This window comes from Lobosporangium transversale (genome assembly GCF_002105155.1).
Source record: "Lobosporangium transversale strain NRRL 3116 chromosome Unknown BCR41scaffold_21, whole genome shotgun sequence".
Classification (NCBI taxonomy): Eukaryota; Fungi; Mortierellomycota; class Mortierellomycetes; order Mortierellales; family Mortierellaceae; genus Lobosporangium; species Lobosporangium transversale.
This window is the reverse complement of record NW_019028999.1, coordinates 494,387-517,839: the sequence shown is the minus strand read 5'-3', so window position 1 is coordinate 517,839 and position 23,453 is coordinate 494,387. Positions and strand designations below refer to the sequence as shown.

Here is a 23,453-nt window from a genome sequence, read left to right as displayed (position 1 = left end):
GCAAAAGTTTTGAAGTTGGTTGAACCAGAGTGGCGATACTTCAGGCCCTCCGTAACGTGTTTTTTTTTCTGAAACAAGGGTCCTCACCCTCCGTAGCGGGTTCTGCATGCGTGCTTACGGCTACATCAAGGACTCACCCACCCTCTTTTGGGGCATGCAGCTTTTTTTTTATAACAATTTGCCCTCTAAACGAACAACGCTATAAAACTGAAGAACTATCTAGCTCAGAATGTACTTGATGTCCCATCCTCCGGAGAGGATCGCTTCACAGCCGCTATAAGCCTAGCCACGTTCCCTCAGTAAGCCCTTCGGGCGTCGCGCGACTATTGCACGGCTCACCACCGTGCTTTACATCGAAAACATACTGATTCAGGAAAGGAATTGCCCCCATCCTTTCCATGGTTGTCAACCCGCTGTCCTAACAAACTCTGCAACAGAACCTTGTCTGTGGCGGGTGGGTACAACGTAGGTCCTGGACAGCGCCTGCCACGATGCACATCCATTACCGCACCACAAGGGCAAAAGCCTTCTCCTGTCATAAGACCATATCCGTTGCTCCAGTCACCTCTTAGTCCGGTGTGTGGCGCACACTTCTGCCTCGGCGATGCTTTTCTTACAGCGTGGCTCAAGGTAAGCCTGTGAATCACTTTACGAGCGATAGATCGCGCTGTGCAGAACAGAGGGTCCCATTTGCTTACCAAATTAAGTGGTGTAATACCTCGGTAGAGGCCGCTGAGGCTCCATTTGAGATCAGGAGGACGATCGGTTTTGTTGCCTGCGCTTAAAATCGCACGTACTCTACTAATGCATGAGAGCCCTTGCAAGCGTACATCTCGATCAGGGCTGACCCATCTCAGGTTCGTGCTCTTGTGGACTTGATTGTATTTGGTAGTGGCTGCACGACCCCAGCGATCTATGCGTGACAGAGCTTCCCCCCAAAAGTTACTGTGGGCCTGACCTGGCCCATACATGGCTGTTGCCTTCGTCTTCAACCCACAGGCATAGTAGACTCAATCTGGATAAAGGACAGGTTGCCTAGCTTGCAAGACATTGAGGGTAGGTAGTATGCTATGCAGCTTCTTGATGTGGTGGCATCTAGCCGCAGTATCCTTGGCATTGCTGTAGTAAGAGTGCACAGGGCGTTTATTATGGATATGGTCTAGCCTTGGCCGCCACTCCACATCGTGCACAACAGATGGTTTTCCTACATATTATGTGTGCAGAACAGATGAGGGGCGCAACTTTTTTTTTTTTTTTTTTTTTTTTAATTCTACTAATGCCTCTGAGATTTTTAGCCATTTAGGATCCTTCTCTATCGCGCATTTCTGAGCAGGGACAATATTGTGTTTGAACTATAATACTAGCGTAGATGGTGAGGATTAATGTCTGTTTTGTCTAGCGTTCGGCCATTGCTTCAGACATTCCGAGAGGCTCATCATCTCTAGACTATGGAGCAGGTCCTATTGCTCGACTTCCTCTCTCGAGATATTGGCTCAATTTTTTAGTGTAGTAAACTTGCTCTCTGTTGCGGTTAGCAGTCATTTATATGGGTTCTTACTATAGCTAAGATTTTACCCCTTTTTATTTAACGAAGATGATAAAGACATCGTTACTTATTATGATCCTGGCATATTTCACTCCCCGCCGGGATTTTTTTTTTTTTTTTTTTTTTTTTTTTTGATAACAAGGACCCTCAACGCTCTATGAACAGAATGCTCCAGAAACTATGGTCAATAAACAGTTATTACTGCACAAACGGCGAGAGCCGCTGCATCCATGATTTCATAAACCCTGACCGCCGTGGTTGGTACTCAAAGTCCACCTTTCCGGCGTGGCCCGTTGCGTAACGCGACAAATTATCCGCTATCCATAGTCATCAAAAACTTCATTCCACCTAGCCGCTCCATCACGTCCAGTTTGGCTTTCCCAAGGTAAATGTCCCGGACTCGGTTATCCGCGATTTTGTAGATCTCTTTTACATTCAGCTTCTGTCTTTGTCTGAGGGAAGGGGCAAGGAAATCATTGCTACTACGTCTGTGCTCCCCAACACAGTTGCGTCCTCTAGCGCGTTTGCTCATAGCAGTGATTCCACGAGCCTTTTCCCATTCAACAGTGACTTTACACCGTTTGTTCCAGATTTCTGTACGACCGAATTCTTCTATGGCCTTGACGAAGCGCCCTGCCATATATGTAGCTATCCTTGTTGTTGTCTTGAAGCCAACTTTCCAACTCTGAGCAATGGACTTGGGCGTAAGTCCATGGTAAATGTCCTGCACAGACCAATCTGGTGTGTGCTCTATCTCTTCCACATCCTCATCATCGCCGTTCCCATCACCACTGCGTCGTACTTCTCGCACGCCATCGATATGCATCTCCAGAGTTCCCCAAATGTAGTCCTCCTCTGCCGCAGTAAAAGTTGGCTCTTTTGTCCTTGGTGGGTCTACACCTCTCTCTCTGGCCCTTTGTGCTTGCTCCTGCGCTGCTTTCAACTCTTTCCTCCATGTCCCCTCCCCTATCACATTCACATTTTGGATTATCTCCTTCCACTTATCGGCCTGAGTCTCCATCGTCCTTGGACATCTCCAGATGTGCGAATCCGATGGTGTACGGAGAAGAGTTTTTTTTTTTTTTTTTTTTTTTTTTGATAACAAGGACCCACGAGGTCATGTAGGATTTATTTAGATGTTAGCTCTATAAATGGGTTGCCCCATTACCGGGGTCGCAAATAAAGCGGTATCCAATAATCGACCGAAGCCGCATCGTCATACTGCCACAGTACTACATCCTGTTCATAAACCACGTCAGCATTGAGTAGACTTCCTTGGTCCCAGAGGACCTGTGGCACGGCTCTACTCCCTACTTGGCCTGTTGTGCGCGAAGGTCATCCTTTAGCCGCTGTCCTCAATCATCAAAAATTTACAGCTTTCCAGGCGCTCCATAATCGCCAATTCCACCTGCTGCCGGTAGCTTGCCGCCACTCGCCGGTCTGCCTCAGTTCTGATCGCCTTCACATCTGCTGTTCGTCGTTGTCCCTGGTGAGAGCCAAAGAATTCACCTCTGCTACGTCTGTGCCTCCCAACACAGTTGCGTCCCCTGGCGCGTTTGCTCACAGAGGTGATACCATTGTCTCTTTCTCAGTGGTGTACGGAGAAGAGTTTTGCCTACTTATTAGGATCACTATTCGTATCCAAAATCGAGGATTTCGCCTAATCTTTCATTTTATCACTTACCTACTCGTTTCTAGAAATCAGTAGTAGAAGTATTACGACAAATTGACGTGGAAAGATCTGTCAATGATCCCAAAGATTGACAGAAAATGAACAAAATGATAATAAAAAATTGGACGAAGTGCCAAAAGATAAATTCATAAATGGACAAAGTGCCAAAGGAGGATAATCTGACAAATAGATCACTAAAGGATCATAAATCAACAATGATAGTCCTGGAGAATGCTGCAAAATAGCATCAAAAGTGAAAAGAGGGATCTTTAATAAATACTGATAAGAACGAGCTTGACTTAGTAAAACTACAAATAATAATAAAAGTCGCTCACCTGCAAAATAGCATCAAAAGTGAAAAGAGGGATGCTGTTTTGCAAAGAAGCCAAAGTGATTTAAATTTTTTTTTTTTTTTTCCTGTTAACAAGAACCCACAGAGGTGAGGAATTTTATTTCATAATCTCGCTCTAAAGTAATGATATCGCCCTCAACTATGAAACAAGCGAAACTCTCAAAGTTCGCACGGGATGGCTGTGAAGAGCCAATTCGTATCCATGTTTTTCTCTACCAATGTACACCGTGATCGGTACTCGAAGTCCATCCTTCCGATGTGGCCTGTTGCGCCCGTGAAAAGCCGCGGAGGCTGGCGTGCCGACTCTAGCTAAGGACGACTTTTAATTTTTTCTATTCGATCAAATCCACTGGCATGTGGACCCAAATCTTGCGGGATTGGTCTGAAATTTCTACTTTGGACTCCGTCAAACTTTGTGATCATCGCTGTCCTAGTCAAGTGGGTGGATGGAGGATGTGCTGCCAGATGTACCGCTGGTTCGGCTGGGGGGTGGAATATATACCTAAGACATGTGGCCAGCCAGGCGACTTAGGGTAGTGCACCCACGATCTTAGCCTTAGCGGAGAACACTAGGCTGTCTCGGAGAGAAAGTATAAAAACTCAAGCAAATCCCTGACCTGGCACATGTTTGCTTCACTTTATGTGCCTTAACCAGGACTCGAACCCGGCCCCTGGGCTAGACAGGAGGGTGCCCTGACGAGTATACTACTCAGCCATTGGGCAAAGCCAAAGTGATTTAAATACTAGGATTGATAAAGGAAATAATGATAAAAGTACTGAATGATGATGGAAATAATGAAGAAGAGGATAGGTAAATAGCAGATTTACGACAAAATAACAACATTGCAGCCTCAATGGCACAGTGGTTAGCGCACTTGTCTTGTAAACAAGAGGTCCCTGGTTCAAATCCGGGTTGAGGCACTCTTTTGACAACTTCGATTATTTTTGATGTGGGGATGGATTAATCTATGAAAAAAGATATTTGCACGGGGGCCGTACAAATACAGCGTTTTTAATTGTTTTATCCATTTTAAAATAAACTTTATCGGTTTTTTTTTAAAATTGTTCCAATGAATAAAAAAATTTATCCAAAGGTAAGTTAAAAAGTTGGCCGAAAAGGGCTGAGAAATTTATCCAAGTGTTTGCAAATTTTGTCCAAGTGGTCATGCGGAATTAACCATGACTTTTGTGGGACATGGAAAAGGACATGGTGTTTGGATATTTGTTACAGTCGGTTCGGTTATTATGTTTGAAAAAATGGATAATATTTCAGACACATTCGGATAACTTATAGGATAATTTTATTAGCTTAAATGGATAAAGCTTATTTCCCATCGGAGCAATGCAAATTGAAAATGGATAAATGTTTTTTTAAAATGGATAAAACAATTAAAAACGCTGTATTTAAAAAATCTATTTGCACTGCCCCGTACACACCTTATTTACACCGCTCCCCCCGTGCAAATAAAAAAAAGTTATTTGCACGGGGGGTCTTTTTTTTTATTTGTACGGGGTCTTTATTTTAGCCCTAAACACCATAACCAGGAAGCCTTCCATGACACAGGCTTAGATCTAGAGCCGCTGCCTAAGCATCAAATACTGACCAGAATATCTTATCAAGTTCGTATGTAGCTCAGAGTAGATGTTGGCATTCTTTATGCGACTGGGACTAAATACAGAATTACAAATGATTTATCTATAGTTGAAATATACTATGCAGCTTTACTTTGCACTTTTGTTGGTTGCATTGTTATAGATTGTGGATGGTTCCCCGATGCTTTCTTTCATTTAACGCGTGCATACATCTTAGGTATTTCATAATAAAGACACCTTTCTTTCGTTCTCGCTACTTATTATGACCCTGGCATATTTCAATAACAGAAAAGAATATTTATGTCTCTTTTCTATCACTATTAGTCACGGTTATGCTATTAAAGTATTTTAGCCACTAAGATATAGAGATATAGGTGATTGTGCACGTTCGGCTTTGAGTGCGAACTGTCACCAACTATCAAAAGACAAGTAATATCGGGTAAGAAGATAGATATTCCACAAAATAAGCTGAGGTCTACCCATTGTATTTTGATGAATTTGATAAACAGAAAGGGAAAAGAAAGAGAGTAGGTAGTAACACGGCACGCTATACATCGTAGAAATGAGTATGATTGTATGATTGTTTGTACATCTACCGACACAAACTACACGTTAGAGATTCCTAATAACTGAATTCATCGTTGTGTGCTTAATAGTGTACGATCTTCGTTAAATAAAAAGGGTAAAAACCTTAGCTATAGTAAAAACCCATATAAATGACTGCTAATCGCAATAATCCTTAGTTTTGTCTCATTACATTCCAAGTTTATTATCATAGCCAACTTACCTTGGTTCGTCTTTAGCACGCAGTATTGCATACTCAGCAGCACATGTAGATGCTCACTGCGTCTAAAGGACCAGCTTCATATTGTACAATCACTTGAAATGGTAATGAAGAGAAGCACTGTCTTCAATCTTATTTCTTGCCGTTTTCCCTCAGCCTGTACTGCCCAAAAACTTCAGTGATTATCCACATTGCCTCATTAATAAAAGGGTAAATTTATTGAACTTTAGCTCCATATTACATACATAGTAAGTTATATCAATTAGGTTAAAACATTGCACCACGTGAGTGGTAATTTAAATCATCGTATACGCTATATGGGTCTAATGGTAGTATTTTTGTATGTCACAAATGAGCTGTTTGGCAGCTCCCACGGCGCTGCAACTTCCACCAGTAATAATTCCAGACCCCTCTCTACTCTAGACTCACCTCCACTTATTTATATAAAGCCAGAATCATGTAGTCTGTAGGATACACGTTGCTGCTTGTAGATGAAAAAGAGACCCCGTGCAAATAAAAAAAGACCCCCCGTGCAAATAACTTTTTTTTATTTGTACGGGGGGAGCAGTGTAAATAGAGTGTGTACGTTTCAGTGCAAATAATTTTTTTTATAAGTAAAAATTTATTTGCACGGGGGCCGTACAAATAAGGGGTGTACGGGCCCGTGCAAATAACTTCATCCTTCATTGTTTACTTGGCAGCCTACCCAGCGTTATTTGGCCTCTAACTATTTTTTTTTTTTTTTTTTTTTTTTTCATTCCTAGGAACCGTATATGTTTATAACGCTCATACTTCAAATTAATAAAGCTCCCGTCTTCTACGTCATAGTTATGTGTAGTGACATTGTCTTGTCTCATTTAGAAAACTAATGACTTTTTTTTTTCAAGTAGGTCGCTCATACAGTTTTGGAGGTGCCATTTGGAGATCAATGCCTATGAGAGGTTTTCGCTCGGAGCAAATGCATCTCACCTACTACCTAGACGTCTTCAATAAATCATTCCCTAACCGTGTACATTGAAGGCTGTTTTGTGAAGATGTCATCGCCGCTGCCCTTAGTACCTCCGGCGGCATTAGCTGTGCAAGGCAATGTATCCACAGAACGCTGCTTGTTTTACCACTGATGTTATGACCCTGTTTATCAAAAAAAAAAAAAAAAAAAAAAAAAGTAATGTATTTGGCAGCCCAGCTGCCACCCAAGAGTGCGAAGTTAAGTGGCAGCCCCCAGAAGTAGGCTGCCAAATAGAGGCAAAAATTACTATATTTGGTATGGGCTGCCAAATAGATTAATCCCCCGTATATAGCCCCCGTGCAAATAATTTTTTTATTTATTTGCATGGGGGTGTTCTTCATGGTCATGTCGATACCCTTAGTACTTATAGGTAAAGTCCTCATTTCAAACCCAATTGCGCTCGCTGCGTTTGGAGCCGTTAGCAGGCGCTGAAGCGCAACTTATCCAGGTGAGTTTTAAGCTTTCTGACAAATGCTAATACCTGTAGTTATGTGATGAGTACAACAAGGCATAATATGCGACCAATCTAGACAATCATTCCAAAATTAGTTTTGAAAAACTTGATAAAACAGTGGAACGCAGTATGGACATACTCAAAGTCCATTGAATCTTCAGAAAATATGTATTTTTCAAATTTGAAACTACTCGTGGCAAATATGTGCCAGTTACATAACAGGAAAAAAAGGTTTCCTTAGGGAAACTCGGCTAGGTCGCGAAAAATAGCAATTATCGGATGTTCTAAACTCATTTTCTCAAGAAGCACTGCATAAAGTATTGAAAAATGAGGTTCATATCGCCCACATCGTAGCAATAGTCTAGGCAAGTGATCCCTCCTTTAGTTAAGCTCTGCTTTTCAAACCTATTACAATTTGCATTGTTCCAATGGGGAATAAACTGTCTCCGATTTAAGCTAACATAATTATTCTAAAAGTTATGTGATGTGCCTGAAGTATTGTCCATTTTTCCAAACGTGATAACCAAATCGACTATCGCAAATATCCAAACACCATGTCCATTACATGTCCCACAAAATCCCATGGTTAAATCCGCATGGCCAATTGGGCAAAATTTGCAAACGTTTAGATAAATTTCTCCACCCTTTTCAGTTAACTTTTAACTTACTTTTGGACAATTTTTTTATTCATTGGAACAATGTAATAAAAATAAACAGATAAAGCTTATTTTAAAGCAGATAAAACAATTATAAACGCCGTAGATTCTTTAAGAATTATTTTAAATCGAAGATAACAAGTTCCATTTGTCGCTCACTCTAACAGGAGCCATTCGTGCTTAAAGTCAATATTGTCACGATTTTTTGGTGCAATCTTGATTAACACTGAACAGACTATTATACTGTATTTAGTGTCCTCTGTTGTATATTGTATATTGCAGCATATAGAAAGTACTTGGTGCTCGAAGGAATAATAACGGTTTACAACGTGCCGTCCATTGAGACCTTCACTGAGGATAATCCTGTGTTGATGAGGAGCACAGGAGCTCCTGTTGAACTTGTTGACACCCAACAAAAAAAGGCTTACTACTGTAGATCAATGTACCTTTTTGATCATGACATCCAGCTATAATCCAGTGACATTTACAATTAAAAGCGCATTGATGTATTTATGTGATTCTAATGCTTCCTGCCTATTGACGTTTTCATTGAGAGAAAGCCACCAATTAAAGGCATATTTTTACTTGAAAGGCTGAAATAACAACTCCTCGTGCGAATAAAAAAAATCATTAGTGTGTACGAGGGGCGTGCAAATGTGTTTTTCATTCTTTATTTGGTCTCAGAGTCGCATGAAGAGTATAAACATCTACTCTGAGCTACGTATGGCTTGATAAGATAAATATTCTGGTCAGTATTTGATCCTTGGGTATCGGCTCTGGATCCGAGCTTGTGTCGTGGAAGGCTTCCTGGTAATGGTACCTAAGACTGAAATAAAGACCCTCGTGCAAATAAGGTGTGTACGGGGCCGTGCAAATATCTTTTTCCTTTGATAATGCCAGGAAAGTTTATTGGCCATTCCACGGGAGCCATCTACGATTATCTCGATATAGTCTATGGCAATTTTTTTTTTTTTTTTTTTTTGCTAAGTAAATACTACTGGTATTATATTATTGAAATATCATATTGCCCACCAGTTGAGTCTCTTCTGCAAACGGTTTAAATTTCAGCGCGTCCTCTATTCCGCTCGTTATGGATACTGATGGCCTATTGAGGATGAAAAGTGTTGTTGTAATGTCAAGGATTCTCTACATATGTGATATCTTTCCTAGAGTGCAATCTGTAAAATTTACATATATGCAGCCTTTTAGAAAATAGTGAAATTTTGTGAGAGTGAAAGCAAGCATTTCGTCCGCTAGGTTATATTGGTTCAGATACGGACGATATATATGTGATCTTTTTTTCAACGACTATTACTGCACCGATATTGCATCAGTAGCAGCATAAAATCATTTTGTAATATCTGAAAATATTAATACGGGAGCTTGTGATAATAATTCATGAGGTTAAATGGAGCAGCTTTTTGGAATGTTTAATGATATGACATTGTTTATATGTCAAGTTCATCCAGTGAAGCAGCCAACGTGCTAAGGTACGGAATATACTCGTGGAAAAAAGTAAAGAAGTCAAGTTATTTTGCATTTATATGTTAGTAGGTGAATAGATGACCAATATGCCCAAGAAAAATAATAAATGTATATACTGGAAAAGTGACATGTCAGGCTCAGGAGCATTCATGCATTTATAGCCTTGTTGATAAGAGCTATTAAATATAATGTATGCTCACATAACGCTTTTAAATAAACAATTGTATATATCATTCATAACGAGCGAAAGGAATATGTTTAGGTTGGAATCACTAACTAGGAGTATTCCGACTTGAAAATATAGCCAGATGTAGTTGACTCGATTCAAGGACTACAGATATACTGTTAGATCTGTTGTGCCGAATTATACACTTCTATACCTCGCTTACCTTTGTTGAAAATAATAAAAAAAATTCTCAAACTCTGTTCACCGTACGCTAAAGCTATTGCTTTACTTTGCTTTGCTTTGCTTTTATTTTATTTTATTTTATTTTATTTTTTACTGATTATTCTAGTGCTGTAGTAGTTGCACCGACCAAAAGAACACATAACCTACGAGCTGCTAGTCTCACGTTTGGAGATAGTTGTCCCTTCGGAGCGTTCAAGCACATGATGTTTGATCTGTGGGATGGATCCTGAGAGAGGAGTAGATGGAGATGCAGATGCCGATGAGCTAGTGGAAGATACATTACTCTTACTGATAGTGACATGACCATCTCGTGTAACCGTTGCAAAGGTGTTAGGTGGCGTTGTAGGCTTGGGTGGAGCAGGGGCAACGGGGGCAGGAAAAACGACTGGAAGCTTAGACACAGACGAAGTCAACTGCTTCAGGACCTCAGTGCTAGGGCGAACTCGACTACAAAGATAAAAATCTCCTGGACCTTGCAAGCGAACAAATTCCTGTCTCCCAAAAAACACATTTCCAATGCGCTCGGCTGCACGTGAAGCAATATTCAATGTAGATGCGACATAGGGATTGGAAAGGATTTTGGATGTACGAGTTTCTGGTTCGACTTGATGAGTTGGATCAATCGCAAGACGTGACGCAGTGGGAGATGAGCCAGCTTCCCATGCAATCAAATGTCTAAAGGGATCGTCGGAGCAATGCATATTAGATAGAGTATAGGACTATTTTTTTTTTTTTTTTTTTTTTTTTTTAGAATATTTTCAAAAAAAAAAGACAAGATTCTAACCTTGGATTGACAAGATACTCCTCATTTGGCGCCAATACCAGACGGTAGATTCCTCCGTAGCTGGCAATGGCAAGTGTGCCACGACCCGTGACACGATGTGCAAAAAAATTAGTAACGCCTAATCCAGCCTTGGCTAATCCCAATTGAAGAATCACTCGTGGACTCCTTGCTAAGAAAGAATCTCGTCTAATATAGTACTCTGATGTGCCATCCATGCGAATAGCTGCAATATCAGACATGTACTGAGGTGCTAATAGGACATCTCCAGCCACCATGGATGTACTGAACTATTTATAAAAAGATTATGATGATGCCATGTTATCACATCCAGCCTCCAAGATCATTCCAGGTATGATTCTTAATTACTATCTTTGCGTTACCAAAGGCTTCCCAAAGGCTTACCTTTTGAAAATATAAAGAGCCTCCCGCTAAGCGTCTTCCTAAGGCTTTTAATGGGTTGGAAGCGGTCGATAGTTCAGATTCAACCTGATAGTTTATCATTAAAGAAGAAAGGATAAGGACGATGCTTCATGTATATGCATATACTTATAGATTATGAGAGGCAATAATAAACATGTACCTCCGCTGAACTTCCGACAGCAGCGCCAGGGGCAGCATAAAGTTCAGAGCGCGAAGGAAGTCTAACATGAAGCATTGATCCTAGCCCGGCACTAACAACCTCAAACTCAGGATCGGCGACTGAAGGCTGCTTGATCCATTTTGAAGCGTTATTAATTCCTTATTGAGCAATATGGTATATGGTACGCAAGGATTTATTGCAGCAGCGTTGATCAGGCAATGATTTAGTATGTGATCTTACAAGAGACTTAAGAATTGTTCGTAGTGTCGATATGAGGAATTACCAGGTAGGATAGACATTATGCCCTTCTTTGCAGATTTAGATCCATCTACGGTACTGCCGGCTTCTATCGAAGACTGAGCATATTTTTGTTGTTCCTCTGAGCGTATGTGTGTACCAAGTGCATCCCGACGTGCCTGAATACGCTCCTCGAGAGAGCCAAGCTTTCTATCTAGGGTTGGGACTTCTCCATTGGTTGGCTGTGAGGTCGTGTTGTACGCTAGGTTGGCATAGGCGCGATTGAGCGCTGACATGTTTATCGTACGACTGGACCTCTGGCCCACTTGGACGACAATTGGCCAGACGTTCATGTTGAATGGAGAAGAGTACGGAGGATAGGTTTGAATTCAGTTTGCGAAGAAAAGGTGCTTAATGACTGTTGTGAGGTGGCTTAAAAGTTATACCTTAATGTCTATCCCCGACGAGAAAAAAAGGTTGCACCATGGTTACCATGCTGAAATGACTACGCTTTTTCGTTTTATTGCTGTCAACATTTACTGTAGGAGACAACTGCAATCCTATCCACCATAGCCATCCTCACTACTGAAGGATTTGCGCCTAGCCAGAAGACAGGAAAGAGCTCATGGCTACGTCAGGTGGCATGATAATAGAAACCTCCAGCACTACCAAGAGAGCAAACCGAAGCCATATGGACCCTGTTATCATCCGTCTTGAGTCTGTCATTAAATATTCACTTGATAGATTCCAGTTCCGGAATGCAACCTTCCTTGCAGAGCGATTGCAGTCGCAGGTGCGCGGTCATGAGCATTCAGAGATTGAGCGAGAACACGCGCAGTATCTGCTGGCAACATGTCATTATAGACAAGGCAAACCAGAGGTCGCATGGACAGTTTTGGAGAGGTGCGCCTCATTAAAAAGCCGCTATCTTTTTGCACAGTGTTGTCTCGACCTAAAGCGCTATGTTGAGGCCGCTGGTGTCTTGGAGTGGCTCCTTGAAAACGGTACTTTGCCAATCTGCCCCGTTTCAGGTACATCGTCTTCCTTGCCAGAATGCACAACCGTTGCTTATGAAATTCCCCATGGAGCCTCTAAATGCTTATGATAAAATCCTTTCTTCATTATAGACATCGTTTCGGACCATGTTCTGTTGAGTATAGGAGAGCCAGATCGAGCCTCAGTGCTAAACCTTCTTGGACACACTGCCAGGTACCGTTCAAATATTTGTAAGGTGTACCAATCCATTGTAATGTATTTGCTCCTTTTAGTCCTGATCTCATTCTTGGTTCTCTTTTCTTTTTCTCTTTTCTTTTTTCTCTTTTCTTTTCTTTTTTTTTTTTTTCTTGTAATGGTCCTGCCAGAGCTCAGCAAAGACACAAATTGGCAATCAAATATTTCAAGGAAGCATTATCCTTTAATCCGCTGCTATGGGAAGCATTTGAGGGACTTTGTGAACTCGGTAAGACAGCCTTTGGCTTGATTAAGACTGGCCATGGATGATGATAAAAAGTTATGAAATATTCTAACGAATGGATGACTTATTAGGATGTATTTTCTATGTATTTATTTAGGGGCGCCTTTGGATCCCAACGCCCTATTTCAACAGTTTGACACAAAGACTTCCATTGTATCATTAAAGCCACTTACGACTATACAACCATCGAGGATCAATACTTTCGATGGTTCACCATTCTCTGCATCTCAAACAGAAACAAAGCAATATGAAGGTGTCAGCGCCGCTCAGACAAACCCTTTTAACATACATACTTCAGCTCGACATGATGCGAAAGATTTTTCAAAAATGACAATACCTCAGTCATCGTCTTTATCGCCTGGGACCATTATGGCATCAATGCATACTGATGACTCGCCACCTATGAAGTTAGTAATTGCCACTCAAGCTTACTTTGATCATGTTCTATTTTTATTCTTTATGATTCATTACTCTTACGCGCCCACTTCGCTTATAACGCTTGTAGAGCTATGTCTACTAGTCGAGATACCATAGCAAACGCACCCGGGGAATCGACGGAGAGAGTAACCTTGAGAAGGGGGACGAGCAAGTCAAAGTTTGAAAGGAGTAAGGTAGGAAGATGTGATGAGAATTGATCGTGCCGTGGTGTCTTGAAGCAGCTTGAATTTGATATAGTGGTGCTACTCTCGCTTGAACATTATGATCTTGTATTTTGTCTAATAGTCGTCGACTATGTTACGAATTTCGGCCGCGTCTGGAGGGGTATCTAAGCGAGAGCCTGGAAGAAGTAATACGATCGCTAATTTTTCAATGTCTGGAATAAAGACGGGAGCTCAACGCAGGCACATGTCTAATAGAAACACGAAAAAGGATACAGATAGCAATGAGGTACGATCCAGCTTAAAAGAACTTCAAATACAAATGATGATGGAGTTTTATTGACTTGAAACAATCTCACTTGGACATCTTCACTTTAAATAATGCTTAGGAATACGAGACATATAGAGAGTTAACTATACCTATGACGCCAGTAGAAGCGGATCAATTGGGGGATGATGAGAGTCTGCGGGTCATGATTGATATTTTTCGGATTTTAGCAAGGTCCTATGGTTTATTATCACTCAACCAATTCATTGAAGCTATAACCGAATTTGAGACTCTGCCGCACGATCATTTGCAGAGCGGGTGGGTGCAGTGCCAGCTGGGCAAGTGCAAATTTGGGATGGTAGACTATGCATCGGTAAGATTTAAATCATTAGGGACGCTTTTTTTTTATTTTATTTTTTATTTTTAAATGGTGCGACCAAGTATGCTCACAAAAAAATAACATGTTCATGCCATATATACTGTTATAAAGGCAATGAGATACTTTGAACGTGCTCGAGAATTGGATCCAAGTTTGCACAAAGACATGGAAATTTACTCAACCTGTCTTTGGCACTTAAACAAAGAGACAATGCTTTCTACACTCGCCAAAGAGCTCAAAGACTCAAATCTTCATTCCCCTCAAGCCTGGGTAGCTCTTGGTAATGCATTTAGTTTAAAGCATGACAGCGAGCAGGCCCTAAAATGCTTCCAACGAGCGATCCAACTAAATGACCGGTTTGCATATGCCCATACATTGTCTGGGCACGAGTATACATATATGGAAGAGTATGATAAAGCACAGACAGCATTTTTGAAAGCCATGGCAATCGATCCTCGTCATTATTATGCATGGTAGGCGCAAACTTTTCGGCGTAGCTGCTCCTAATTTAAAGTACCATGTGAAGGGCCCGTAAAGAGCTAAACGTGTACTTCTCTGCATAATTTAGGTTTGGCGTTGGTCTCATCTACGACAAGATGGGCAAAAACGATCTTGCGCTCGTTTCCTTCAAAGAGGCGCATAAACTTAACCCATCAAGCAGCGTGGTATTATATCGAGTTGGTGCCGTAAGCTAGAGTTTTTTTTTATTGCTTTCGTGATCGCTTTTGTGTAAGATCAGATATCATGCGACAGGAAAACTGAAAATCTTACGATGGTTATCTTCATCTTCCACTACACAGAGCCAAGAAAAGTTGAGTAGGATCACAGAGGCTTTGCGTTCATATCAGGAAGCCATCGAGCTTGATTCTACTAATGTTGCTGCTCGCTTTAGCAAAGCCAAGGTTCAAGCAGACATGGGCTATTACGATGAAGCCTATGAGGAATTAGAGATAGTCATGAAGCTATCGCCTGATGAACCCAATGCATTTATGCTACTAGGAAAAGTTCTACAGAAGAAAGGTGACAAGGCGCAGGCGCTAAAGTACCTGACATATGCCTTGAATCTTAATAGCAAATTATCCCATACTATTCGTGATATGATCGAAAAGTTGGAGCAGGACGCAGACAACGATGAAGTGGGCTACGATGTCAAGGTTGATGTAGATCTTTAATAATGTTTCATAAGATTAAAGTTACTTTCGGAAGGGCATGTGGCGAGTTCGGGATAAGTAGGCTAGAGATTTTTTATTACTCTTGCGGCTGACATCGGACCTGCATATAATCTCATTGATGGGCTCCAAAGGAAGTCGCATGGCGTGGCGAGGCAAAACTACATAGTACGCCCTTTAGTTCTTCCATTAGATATTGCGAAGCATTTTTTTTACTGTAATAGCCTCTTCATGTCCAAACATAATATATCCACGTCTTTAAATTGACGCTGTTACTTCCATTCTTTTTATTGCTTCTACAAGGGGTGTACTATCAAGTCGGTTTTCAAGACTAGATTATTTTTTTGTAACTCTCCTTAAAGCGTGCGGAAAGCTCATACTTTATGGTGAAGGATATGGCGACTGCCCGGGCTCAATATGAAGCCGTATAAGCAATACAGTGAACTCCAGTGTCTCTAAGTAGTTCCTCTGGATGGCGGTCATTCAAGAGAAACCAAACAATTCTGTTAATTACTGCTAAGTCCAGGCATATGGAAATACAGCAGGCACCGAGCAGTCGCCTATTGTCATGGTGTTAGGGGTTAGTAAGGGGTTTGATTTCAGCATACACTTTGATGGCACACGACTCTGCCACATCTAAAAGTGCCGTCACACATCTTTGCATGCACATGCTCATGCACACGACAAATAAAAAGAAGGTTCATTCAATTGATTTCTATTCAAAGAAAATATGTGAAGATAGGAAATCTTCGCATGCGATTCAATTAAAGGCAAACAATCTGCGTGAAACTATTTATTTATATGTAAATAATCGATGTTGATTGATTGACAGGATGTGGTTGAAGAGGTACTCCATGAATAACAAGTTCATATGAAATCGAAGGATTATGCCTGGTATAGGGGGGAAAAGAATCCAGTGTATATTTTAGAGTGCACGCTCCATGCGACATTAAAAAGCGCAAAAGCAAAGACTGGACGCGTTTTTCTAGATTGCGGCATTCTATAGGCATCCTTGCTTGGCTGATATCACAAGAGCTTGCGGAATGAACAGGAAATAGATATACATTCATAAACTTTTCAATGTTCAACTGCGCCGTGGTTTGTATTATATTGTCCATCCTCCATGTATACAGTAGGGAAAGAGCAAATCGTGATTTGAGATCGATAATGATGGCAAAAGCATAATTGCTTAAAATTATTTCATTCGTGGTATGTAATCCAGACTCTATGCAACATCAGATATAGCCTAGTCCATATTATGGAAACTGACCAAGTAGGGAACTGAGTAAGATAGAGATGCCTAAAGCATCGTCCTTAACCCAGTGAATTAGATAGCTTACGGAAGAAATGAACGGCTAGAATAGATCCAGACCATGAAAAGGCACAATGATAGACATGCAGCACTTGCATTCTCCCCCACAGAATGAATTCCAACCAAAAAAAAATAAAAAATAAAATTGCTTGTAGTCATAGGAAACTCTATTTTCTGTTTCCGCCTCCGATTCCGACTCGTTGAGATGCCTCTATAAAAACTACGACCTTTCCCAATTCTCTCTTTACCTCCATCCTCTTCTCTTCCTTTTTTTGTCTGTTGTGTGTTTGTCTCTCCCTTCGCTCAAGAGCTGCTAATACATTTGGATGAGACTATCCCTCTCTGTTTCCACCGCATTAGCACATTCCTCTTTACCCTCAACTCCCCACTCTTCTCTCTTCTAAACACTTGCTTGTAAACAGCAGTGTGGTCATATGCATCCGTTTGCCTACTCTAGATCCGTATATCCTCAACATCTCTCGAACACAAACACCTGTTTCTTTTAGACAAGTCCTTTGCATCAACGACTTTCTTTTCCCATTTGTCTTGTGCTCCTTTTTATTTTATTCATCACTTATTTTAGCAAATGTCTGCAATGTCGATATCCACTTCCACCAGCATATATAGCCCGGCCGAAGCCGCCTTTAAATACGATCTAATTCCCGCCTCTTCACTCCAATTCCCTTTTATAAAGCCAAAGTCAACCGCGGTCAACAACAGCTTGCTCTTAAAAGCAATTATTCATCAGCGTCTCCATATGAGTCCTTCACACCACCGTCTCCCTCTTACAAACTCTCATCTGGATCAATACTCTCTTCTTCACCAAATCCAAGGCAATTCACATAAAAAGACACACTCAAGTCAGCTTGCCGGTACGCTGAAGGATATCATGTCCAACCCAACTTTGATAGAACCATTGAAAAAGACAGCTGATACAGCTAAGACAACCGCGACAGCATGTCAGTCTTACGTCTACACGGCACCCTGCGAGCACCACCCTTCCAAAGGCCAGACGGACTACCTCGTCAACGACATGTTCCCTAAACTCACAGTAAGTGATTACTCTTTTTTTGTTTCACTTTGAACATAAAACATAATTCATGCGCTTTCCCTAAGAGGCATGTGTTAATTTGCGGGGGAAGTAAACACTGGTTGACGCGTGTTTATCTAAGCTCTGAAATACTCAGACACGTGTGTAGATACGGAGCATTATTCACCTCCCTTTTCACCTTACTAACAACTTCTGATCTTGTTTATTATCGTTTCTAGCATGATTTGTCGACCATTGAGTTTGGAATTCGAATTGCCGATTTCATGCCCCTAGCTTTTAAGACTGTTTCAATCGCTGGCTTGGCAGAGAAAGAGCTTCAGCTCTTGCGCGAGCTCGGTAATCTGCCCAATGTGATTCAGCTCCAGGACTCGTTCGTCAATGACAATGGTGATACCGTCCTAGTTCTGCCAATGCTTAAAAAATTTGACTGCCATGTTGTCAACAAGAGTTTGTGCTCTATCCGTAAGGTGACTAAGCAGATCCTTACTGGACTTGCAGCAATTCACGCCAAGAATATTGTCCATTTGGACATCAATCCTTCCAACCTTATGCTCACTCATGCAAAGAAGGATGCTGTTATTATCGACTTTGGCCTCTCAATGACAGTCAAAAGTTCCTGGAAGGATTCTAAGGCTCAGATTCCCGTCTGCGGCACCACTGGGTATATTGCTCCAGAGATATTGCATCCTCAGTTTTATGAAAGCCATGACCCAGCTTTGGCTGATCTTTACTCCTTCGGTATCGTTCTTGGCCAAATGCTCGAGCCATACATTCCTGATTGTGACCTGCATTACTTTGGATCCAAATATCTTGCTGTTGAAAACACGAACCAAACAGTGGCCTACCTCAAGGAGTTCATCGCTCAAGGGGCACATTACCCAAGTGTGCTTGTGCAGGCTGCCGACCTGTTGCGATGCATGCTTGAGGAAAATCCCAGGGATCGCAAGTCTGCCCAAGAACTGCTAGACACACATCCATTTTTTACCTGCTCTAATACTTCAAATGTGACGTTGTTGCTGTGTGACTGGCTCTGCCGTATCCAAGAGATCAAATACCAAAAGTTTTTGCTTCAAGAACAGAGAGGATGCGAAATCTATCGTTACCGTTAGGTTTCTTTATTCTAATTTTATGCTTTTTGCATTTATCCCTCTGTTATCATTGCTACTACCACTACTATATCCCATTACTCCATCCTGTATAATCATTTCTTGTATTATAGCCTTTTATTTTGTACGATCATCCATATTTTAGAACTAGCATTTTTTTTCTCCCCTCTTTATCTTGATTGAAGTATGCAGATAGGAATTAAAGTATTTTCTTCTGAAACATGAAGGACTTGTATCCTTGAGAATTTAGAGTCCAAACTGTATCATTTGCATTGAAGGCAGGGGGTGTACCTCCTGGATGGAGATCTACCATATCGGGAAAATGTTGACTGTGACGAGCACGCAATTTCATCTGATTTCTTAGAAACGTGATCGGGCATTAGTAATTTCTTTGAAGCCTCGAACAACTTCCCCACGCTCCTCTTCTCTTCCTCTCTGCATCTCTATACCTTCCATCCTTTCTCGTATTTGCCAAGTCTCGCTGCCAAAAATTAACGTTAGCGCCATGACTTTTGCTTCTCTTACACACTTGGGTGCTGTTGCTCGCATGAGTAGCAGATCATCCACCTTCCAGTCTAGACGCTTCTTGGCTCAGACTGTCAATGCTGTTCCTAAAGTTCAGGATCAAACCAAGTCATCAAGCTACAAGGTCGTCGTCGTTGGTAGGCAGCCTATTTTAAGCTAATCAAAGTCATTGGAGCCATACTACAACCAACGCCGCATAGCATGACGCTCTGATCCATCGCGGTATACTCTAAAGATTCATTGGTCTAATACAGCCATATCTATCTATCATAGGTGGCGGGTCTGCTGGGCTCTCCGTTGCCTCTACTTTGGCCGAAAACCTCGGCAATAAAGCAGTTGCAGTTGTCGAGCCATCTGATGTCCACTATGTATGTGTTCATTCTCTACTGGAACTTCCGAAGATCTTAATTTTATTTTCCAAAAAAAAGAAAAAAAAAACTAATGTTTCTTTTGCATGTCTGTGGAAAAAAAATTGTCTGCGCAGTATCAACCTTTGTGGACGTTTGTTGGCGCTGGACTCAAGACGTTTGATGAGTCCAGGATGGCAATGAGTGAAGTCATGCCAGAGAAGGCTCAATGGATTAAGGATTCAGTTGCCTCATTTGAGCCTAACAAGAATATTGTCAAGCTTTCAAACGGGGAATCGGTAATGGCCTTTATTTTGTTTTTTTATTTTATTTTATTTTTTTTGCATGAAGAAGAAAAAATGAAGCAACATAGAGTATATGTTATTGAGTTATATGGAGTAACGAGTATTATCACGGAAAGATCAGGGATGAGCAAATGAGTAGACACCACCAATTTTGGATCGGACAGTGAAAGAAAAGAAAAAAAATCATGATGCCGCCATTTTAATGTTTTATGTTGGCCTGTAAATCTTTGTTAGATTTCGTACGACTACCTTGTCGTTGCTGCTGGAGTAAGTGCGCTATCTTATTGCATTTACTGGGTTTTTATGGACAGCACAGGCATTAGACGGATATAGTTTGGGTTTGACTAACTATTGCCGAGTAAATGAAACTTGAATTCCCTTCCTTAATCAATTAGATTCAAATGAATTGGGGAAAGATTAAGAACCTGTCTCAGGCTCTCGGAAAGGACGGTGTAACCTCCAACTACTCCGCCGATTCTGTAGTGAAGACAGATGAATTCATCAAGACCTTTAGAGGCGGCAATGCGCTCTTTACAATGCCCTCGACTCCAATCAAGTGCGCAGGAGCACCCCAAAAGATCATGTATTTGGCTGAAGAACAATGGCGCAAAGCTGGTATTCGCTCCAAGACTGATATCAAATATTTCACAGGGCTAGGGAAAATCTTTGCGATAGATAAATATGCTAACGAGCTGCTCAAAATCTGTAAAGCTCGCGATTTGAATGTCAACTATTTCACGGATCTCACCGAAATCAACCCCGAGTCCAAGGAGGCAGTGTTTAATGTGCTAGGTGGCGAAGCTAAGGGTACCAAGTTGACCTTGCCTTACGATTTTTTGCATGTTACGCCTCCTATGGGCGCACCCGATTTCATCAAAAGTTCTTTATTGGCAAACGCAGATGGATGGGTGGATGTTGATAAGGAGACTCTTCGCCACAACAAGTTCGCAAACATCTATGCATTGGGCGATTGCTCAAGCCTTCCTACTTCAAAAACCGCTGCCGCCATTACTGCGCAGAGCGCTGTGTTGAAGAATAACTTGCTAGGCGATATTTTCGGAGACAAACAGATTGCAAAATACGATGGATACACTAGCTGTCCGGTATGTGCTAGAAAATCACTTGGAATGTGTAGAAGCCAAGCTGGTATTATTTGATATTCTGTTACGACTATATAACAAATTTATATTAACATGCTGATATATGATCTCTTCAACCGTTTTCCATGTTAGCTCATCACCGGATCTGACAAGCTGATTTTAGCAGAATTTAGCGGCTACACTGGTCAGCCTCAGGAAACATTCCCTTTTGATCAATCGAAGGAACGCTTCTCCACTTATTTGTTGACTAAAGAGGTAGGGGACTCATGGCATTTTAATTCAAAGCTGCAATATTGGCCTTAAATTATAGAAATTGAGATGACCAAACTCTTTTTTTTTTTTTTTTTTTTTAACATGTAAAGGTTCTCCCAGAGATTTACTGGAAGTCAATGGTCAAAGGAACTTGGGACGGTCCGGCCAAGTTCCGCAAGCTATTCCGCTCTGCTTAAAAAAAAACCTATCTTCCAGCTATATTTTACATCCATTGTATTAAAAGATGCAAAAAACATGGCTGTTACGAAGGTGAAGTGCAAAAAAATAGTGGCTTGATCATTCAGAGTCTCCAACCTGCCTATTAAATATATAAACGGCTCTAATAGAGAAATAAATGGATTCAAGAATGGGGCTCTTTGTTATGTTTTGGTCTACGTTCAAAAAAACCCTTCTCCTTTACCACTGTAGAGAGACGATGATTTGCCCATAATCCTAGCTGCCACTTGGGAGCTCATTGATGTTGAGGGTCTGAATCTTGTTTCAGTGCCTAATGGCTGATGTGGATAGAAGTGATAGCACTCGTAGCCATTGTCATAGTAGCGACTTAAGACGGATCCAATTGATGGAAGAAGGGGATAGTATCTGCCATTGGTTGCTGAATAATATCAGTCCATTCACTATTGCTATTAGAGCAGCTCCATAGGTATCTCGAAGTCCGAAAGTGTACCCACATTGGGAAGAGGAACAATCCAGGTTGACAAATCTAGCGCACCCTTGATCTTTCCCTATACAATCTGGCAAGCCCTGGTTTACCGCATCTAATAGAACAGAAGACAAGTCTTCCGTATTAGAGACAAATAACCTTAACGACGAACGGCGCCACAAGAAACTGGTATGAAGAAGAGAATATAGGTCGATTCGAGAACTGTGGACTGAAGACTGATGTTTATCGAATTCTTTACTTTCCACATTATTTATCTATAGAACCAATTGTGGTGGTTGTTAGTGAGGCCGCGAGAGGAGGACTCATCAATAGCCGACGAAAGTCTTCGCATAATGGAAGTTGCCTTACTGTGGATCTTAAATGCTCTAAAAATGACAGAGAATAGCTAGCCTAAGTAAATTGCTTTGTTATCAGTCAGAACTGAGAGTAGTTGGGAGACAAGAGGCCACTGATAAAAAAAAGACTCCTCTGGCGGCCTGTACCTGATCTGGTTGTCATAAAGCGATGAACATAACGAGTGCAGATGTGCAAACATGACCATCTCTTCTCTCTTTAGAGGCCTTCAACTCAATCATCATAGTATCGTTACTTACAATAAAGAGGGCCTTCTGTGTCTACACAGAGATCACTTACTCAGCAGTGTTGGCTGTGGTGGTTCGCATAAGGAGCTTCGCATAAGGAGCATCGAACATGTACAGACGCCTTAAAACAATTCATGCGTGGTAAAGTCTTGTGCGATGGCTGCGGTGGTGGTGATGGAGAAATGACAATTTATCAGGGAGTCCTATCTCTTTAGAGCAAACACAAGTGGGCACCATCACCGCCACCACCTTACCTCCGTCTTCGCTTCGCCTTCGCCCTTTGCCTTTGCTTTCCGTCTTCATTGCCCTCTCTACTCTCCTTCTCTTCCTCGATTCCGCTCCCGGTTCCCTTTCCTCTTTATCCCAGGTCACGTCCATATTGGATACCGTCGGCTCACCCCTCTGTCTTCTTTATCCTGCGAAGCCTCTAACTGCGCTTTAATGCTGTCATATGGACACTAGGGGAAGGAATGAATCGAACGGCATGATTAAACGTTTTTTTGGGAAGTTTTTGTGGCCGACAAGGTCGTCCTTAGCTTCAATGAGCTGCTGTTCCGCAGACGCACCCTTAGCCTTCTCGCTTTGGCAACTTCGGCTTCCAATTGCCGATAGGGCCTCGCAATGAATCGTATCCGCCATTGGCTCAAGACTGTCGATTATTCAATTGTCAAACAGAACGGTAAGCATGGTTGTGGACTAATGTGTGGCTTGGTATCCTGAATGACAGCTTTTGATCTAT

The 23,453-nt window shown here is 41.5% G+C and overlaps 4 protein-coding genes and 1 non-coding gene across 5 annotated transcripts; 4 read left to right on the top strand and 1 right to left on the bottom strand.

Annotated features, from left to right (window-relative positions):
* Positions 1 to 4,418: 4,418 nt before the first annotated feature.
* Positions 4,419 to 4,491, top strand: BCR41DRAFT_t81. The gene has a single exon. It is a non-coding gene; the product is annotated as a tRNA-Thr (tRNA).
* A 5,562-nt stretch (positions 4,492 to 10,053) lies between these two features.
* BCR41DRAFT_354831 (mitochondrial biogenesis AIM24-domain-containing protein) lies at positions 10,054 to 11,954 on the bottom strand. Its single transcript, XM_022024401.1, has 5 exons — positions 11,608 to 11,954; positions 11,325 to 11,482; positions 11,147 to 11,230; positions 10,745 to 11,031; positions 10,054 to 10,635 (listed from the first exon to the last, which is right to left on the bottom strand). The coding sequence occupies exons 1-5, from the start codon at positions 11,912 to 11,914 to the stop codon at positions 10,104 to 10,106; spliced, it is 1,368 nt and encodes a 455-aa protein (XP_021880896.1). The 5' UTR covers positions 11,915 to 11,954; the 3' UTR covers positions 10,054 to 10,103.
* Positions 11,955 to 12,252: 298 nt separating this feature from the next.
* Positions 12,253 to 15,453, top strand: BCR41DRAFT_396893 (hypothetical protein; the record flags this gene model as incomplete). Its single annotated transcript, XM_022028848.1, has 10 exons — positions 12,253 to 12,592; positions 12,689 to 12,770; positions 12,923 to 13,020; positions 13,133 to 13,442; positions 13,541 to 13,646; positions 13,759 to 13,923; positions 14,024 to 14,275; positions 14,393 to 14,754; positions 14,850 to 14,967; positions 15,082 to 15,453. 10 exons carry the CDS (start codon positions 12,253 to 12,255, stop codon positions 15,451 to 15,453), a joined length of 2,205 nt encoding a protein of 734 aa, XP_021880895.1.
* Positions 15,454 to 17,019: 1,566 nt separating this feature from the next.
* On the top strand, positions 17,020 to 19,114 carry BCR41DRAFT_354829 (kinase-like domain-containing protein). The gene is made up of 2 exons (XM_022024400.1): positions 17,020 to 17,813; positions 18,032 to 19,114. Exons 1-2 carry the CDS (start codon positions 17,349 to 17,351, stop codon positions 18,920 to 18,922), a joined length of 1,356 nt encoding a protein of 451 aa, XP_021880894.1. The 5' UTR covers positions 17,020 to 17,348; the 3' UTR covers positions 18,923 to 19,114.
* A 220-nt stretch (positions 19,115 to 19,334) lies between these two features.
* Positions 19,335 to 21,839, top strand: BCR41DRAFT_86997 (hypothetical protein). Its single transcript, XM_022031057.1, has 7 exons — positions 19,335 to 19,581; positions 19,699 to 19,812; positions 19,929 to 20,090; positions 20,331 to 20,363; positions 20,492 to 21,199; positions 21,329 to 21,451; positions 21,559 to 21,839. Exons 1-7 carry the CDS (start codon positions 19,522 to 19,524, stop codon positions 21,643 to 21,645), a joined length of 1,287 nt encoding a protein of 428 aa, XP_021880893.1. The 5' UTR covers positions 19,335 to 19,521; the 3' UTR covers positions 21,646 to 21,839.
* The last annotated feature ends 1,614 nt before the right edge of the window (positions 21,840 to 23,453 follow it).

What these genes read in the sequence shown, in the direction of transcription:
- BCR41DRAFT_354829 (XM_022024400.1), top strand. Translation starts at nt 17,349, where the DNA reads ATGTCTGCAATGTCGATATCCACTTCCACCAGCATATATAGCCCGGCC. An exon ending in ACATGTTCCCTAAACTCACA is followed by an intron (nt 17,814 to 18,031) that starts GTAAGTGATTAC and finishes TATCGTTTCTAG; the next exon opens with CATGATTTGTCGACCATTGA.
- BCR41DRAFT_86997 (XM_022031057.1), top strand. Translation starts at nt 19,522, where the DNA reads ATGCTGTTCCTAAAGTTCAGGATCAAACCAAGTCATCAAGCTACAAGG. An exon ending in CTACAAGGTCGTCGTCGTTG is followed by an intron (nt 19,582 to 19,698) that starts GTAGGCAGCCTA and finishes GGTCTAATACAG; the next exon opens with CCATATCTATCTATCATAGG. An exon ending in CTTATTTGTTGACTAAAGAG is followed by an intron (nt 21,452 to 21,558) that starts GTAGGGGACTCA and finishes TAACATGTAAAG; the next exon opens with GTTCTCCCAGAGATTTACTG.
- BCR41DRAFT_354831 (XM_022024401.1), bottom strand. Translation starts at nt 11,914, where the DNA reads ATGAACGTCTGGCCAATTGTCGTCCAAGTGGGCCAGAGGTCCAGTCGT. An exon ending in CTGTCGGAAGTTCAGCGGAG is followed by an intron (nt 11,231 to 11,324) that starts GTACATGTTTAT and finishes ATAAACTATCAG; the next exon opens with GTTGAATCTGAACTATCGAC. An exon ending in GCTCTTTATATTTTCAAAAG is followed by an intron (nt 11,032 to 11,146) that starts GTAAGCCTTTGG and finishes TTTTATAAATAG; the next exon opens with TTCAGTACATCCATGGTGGC.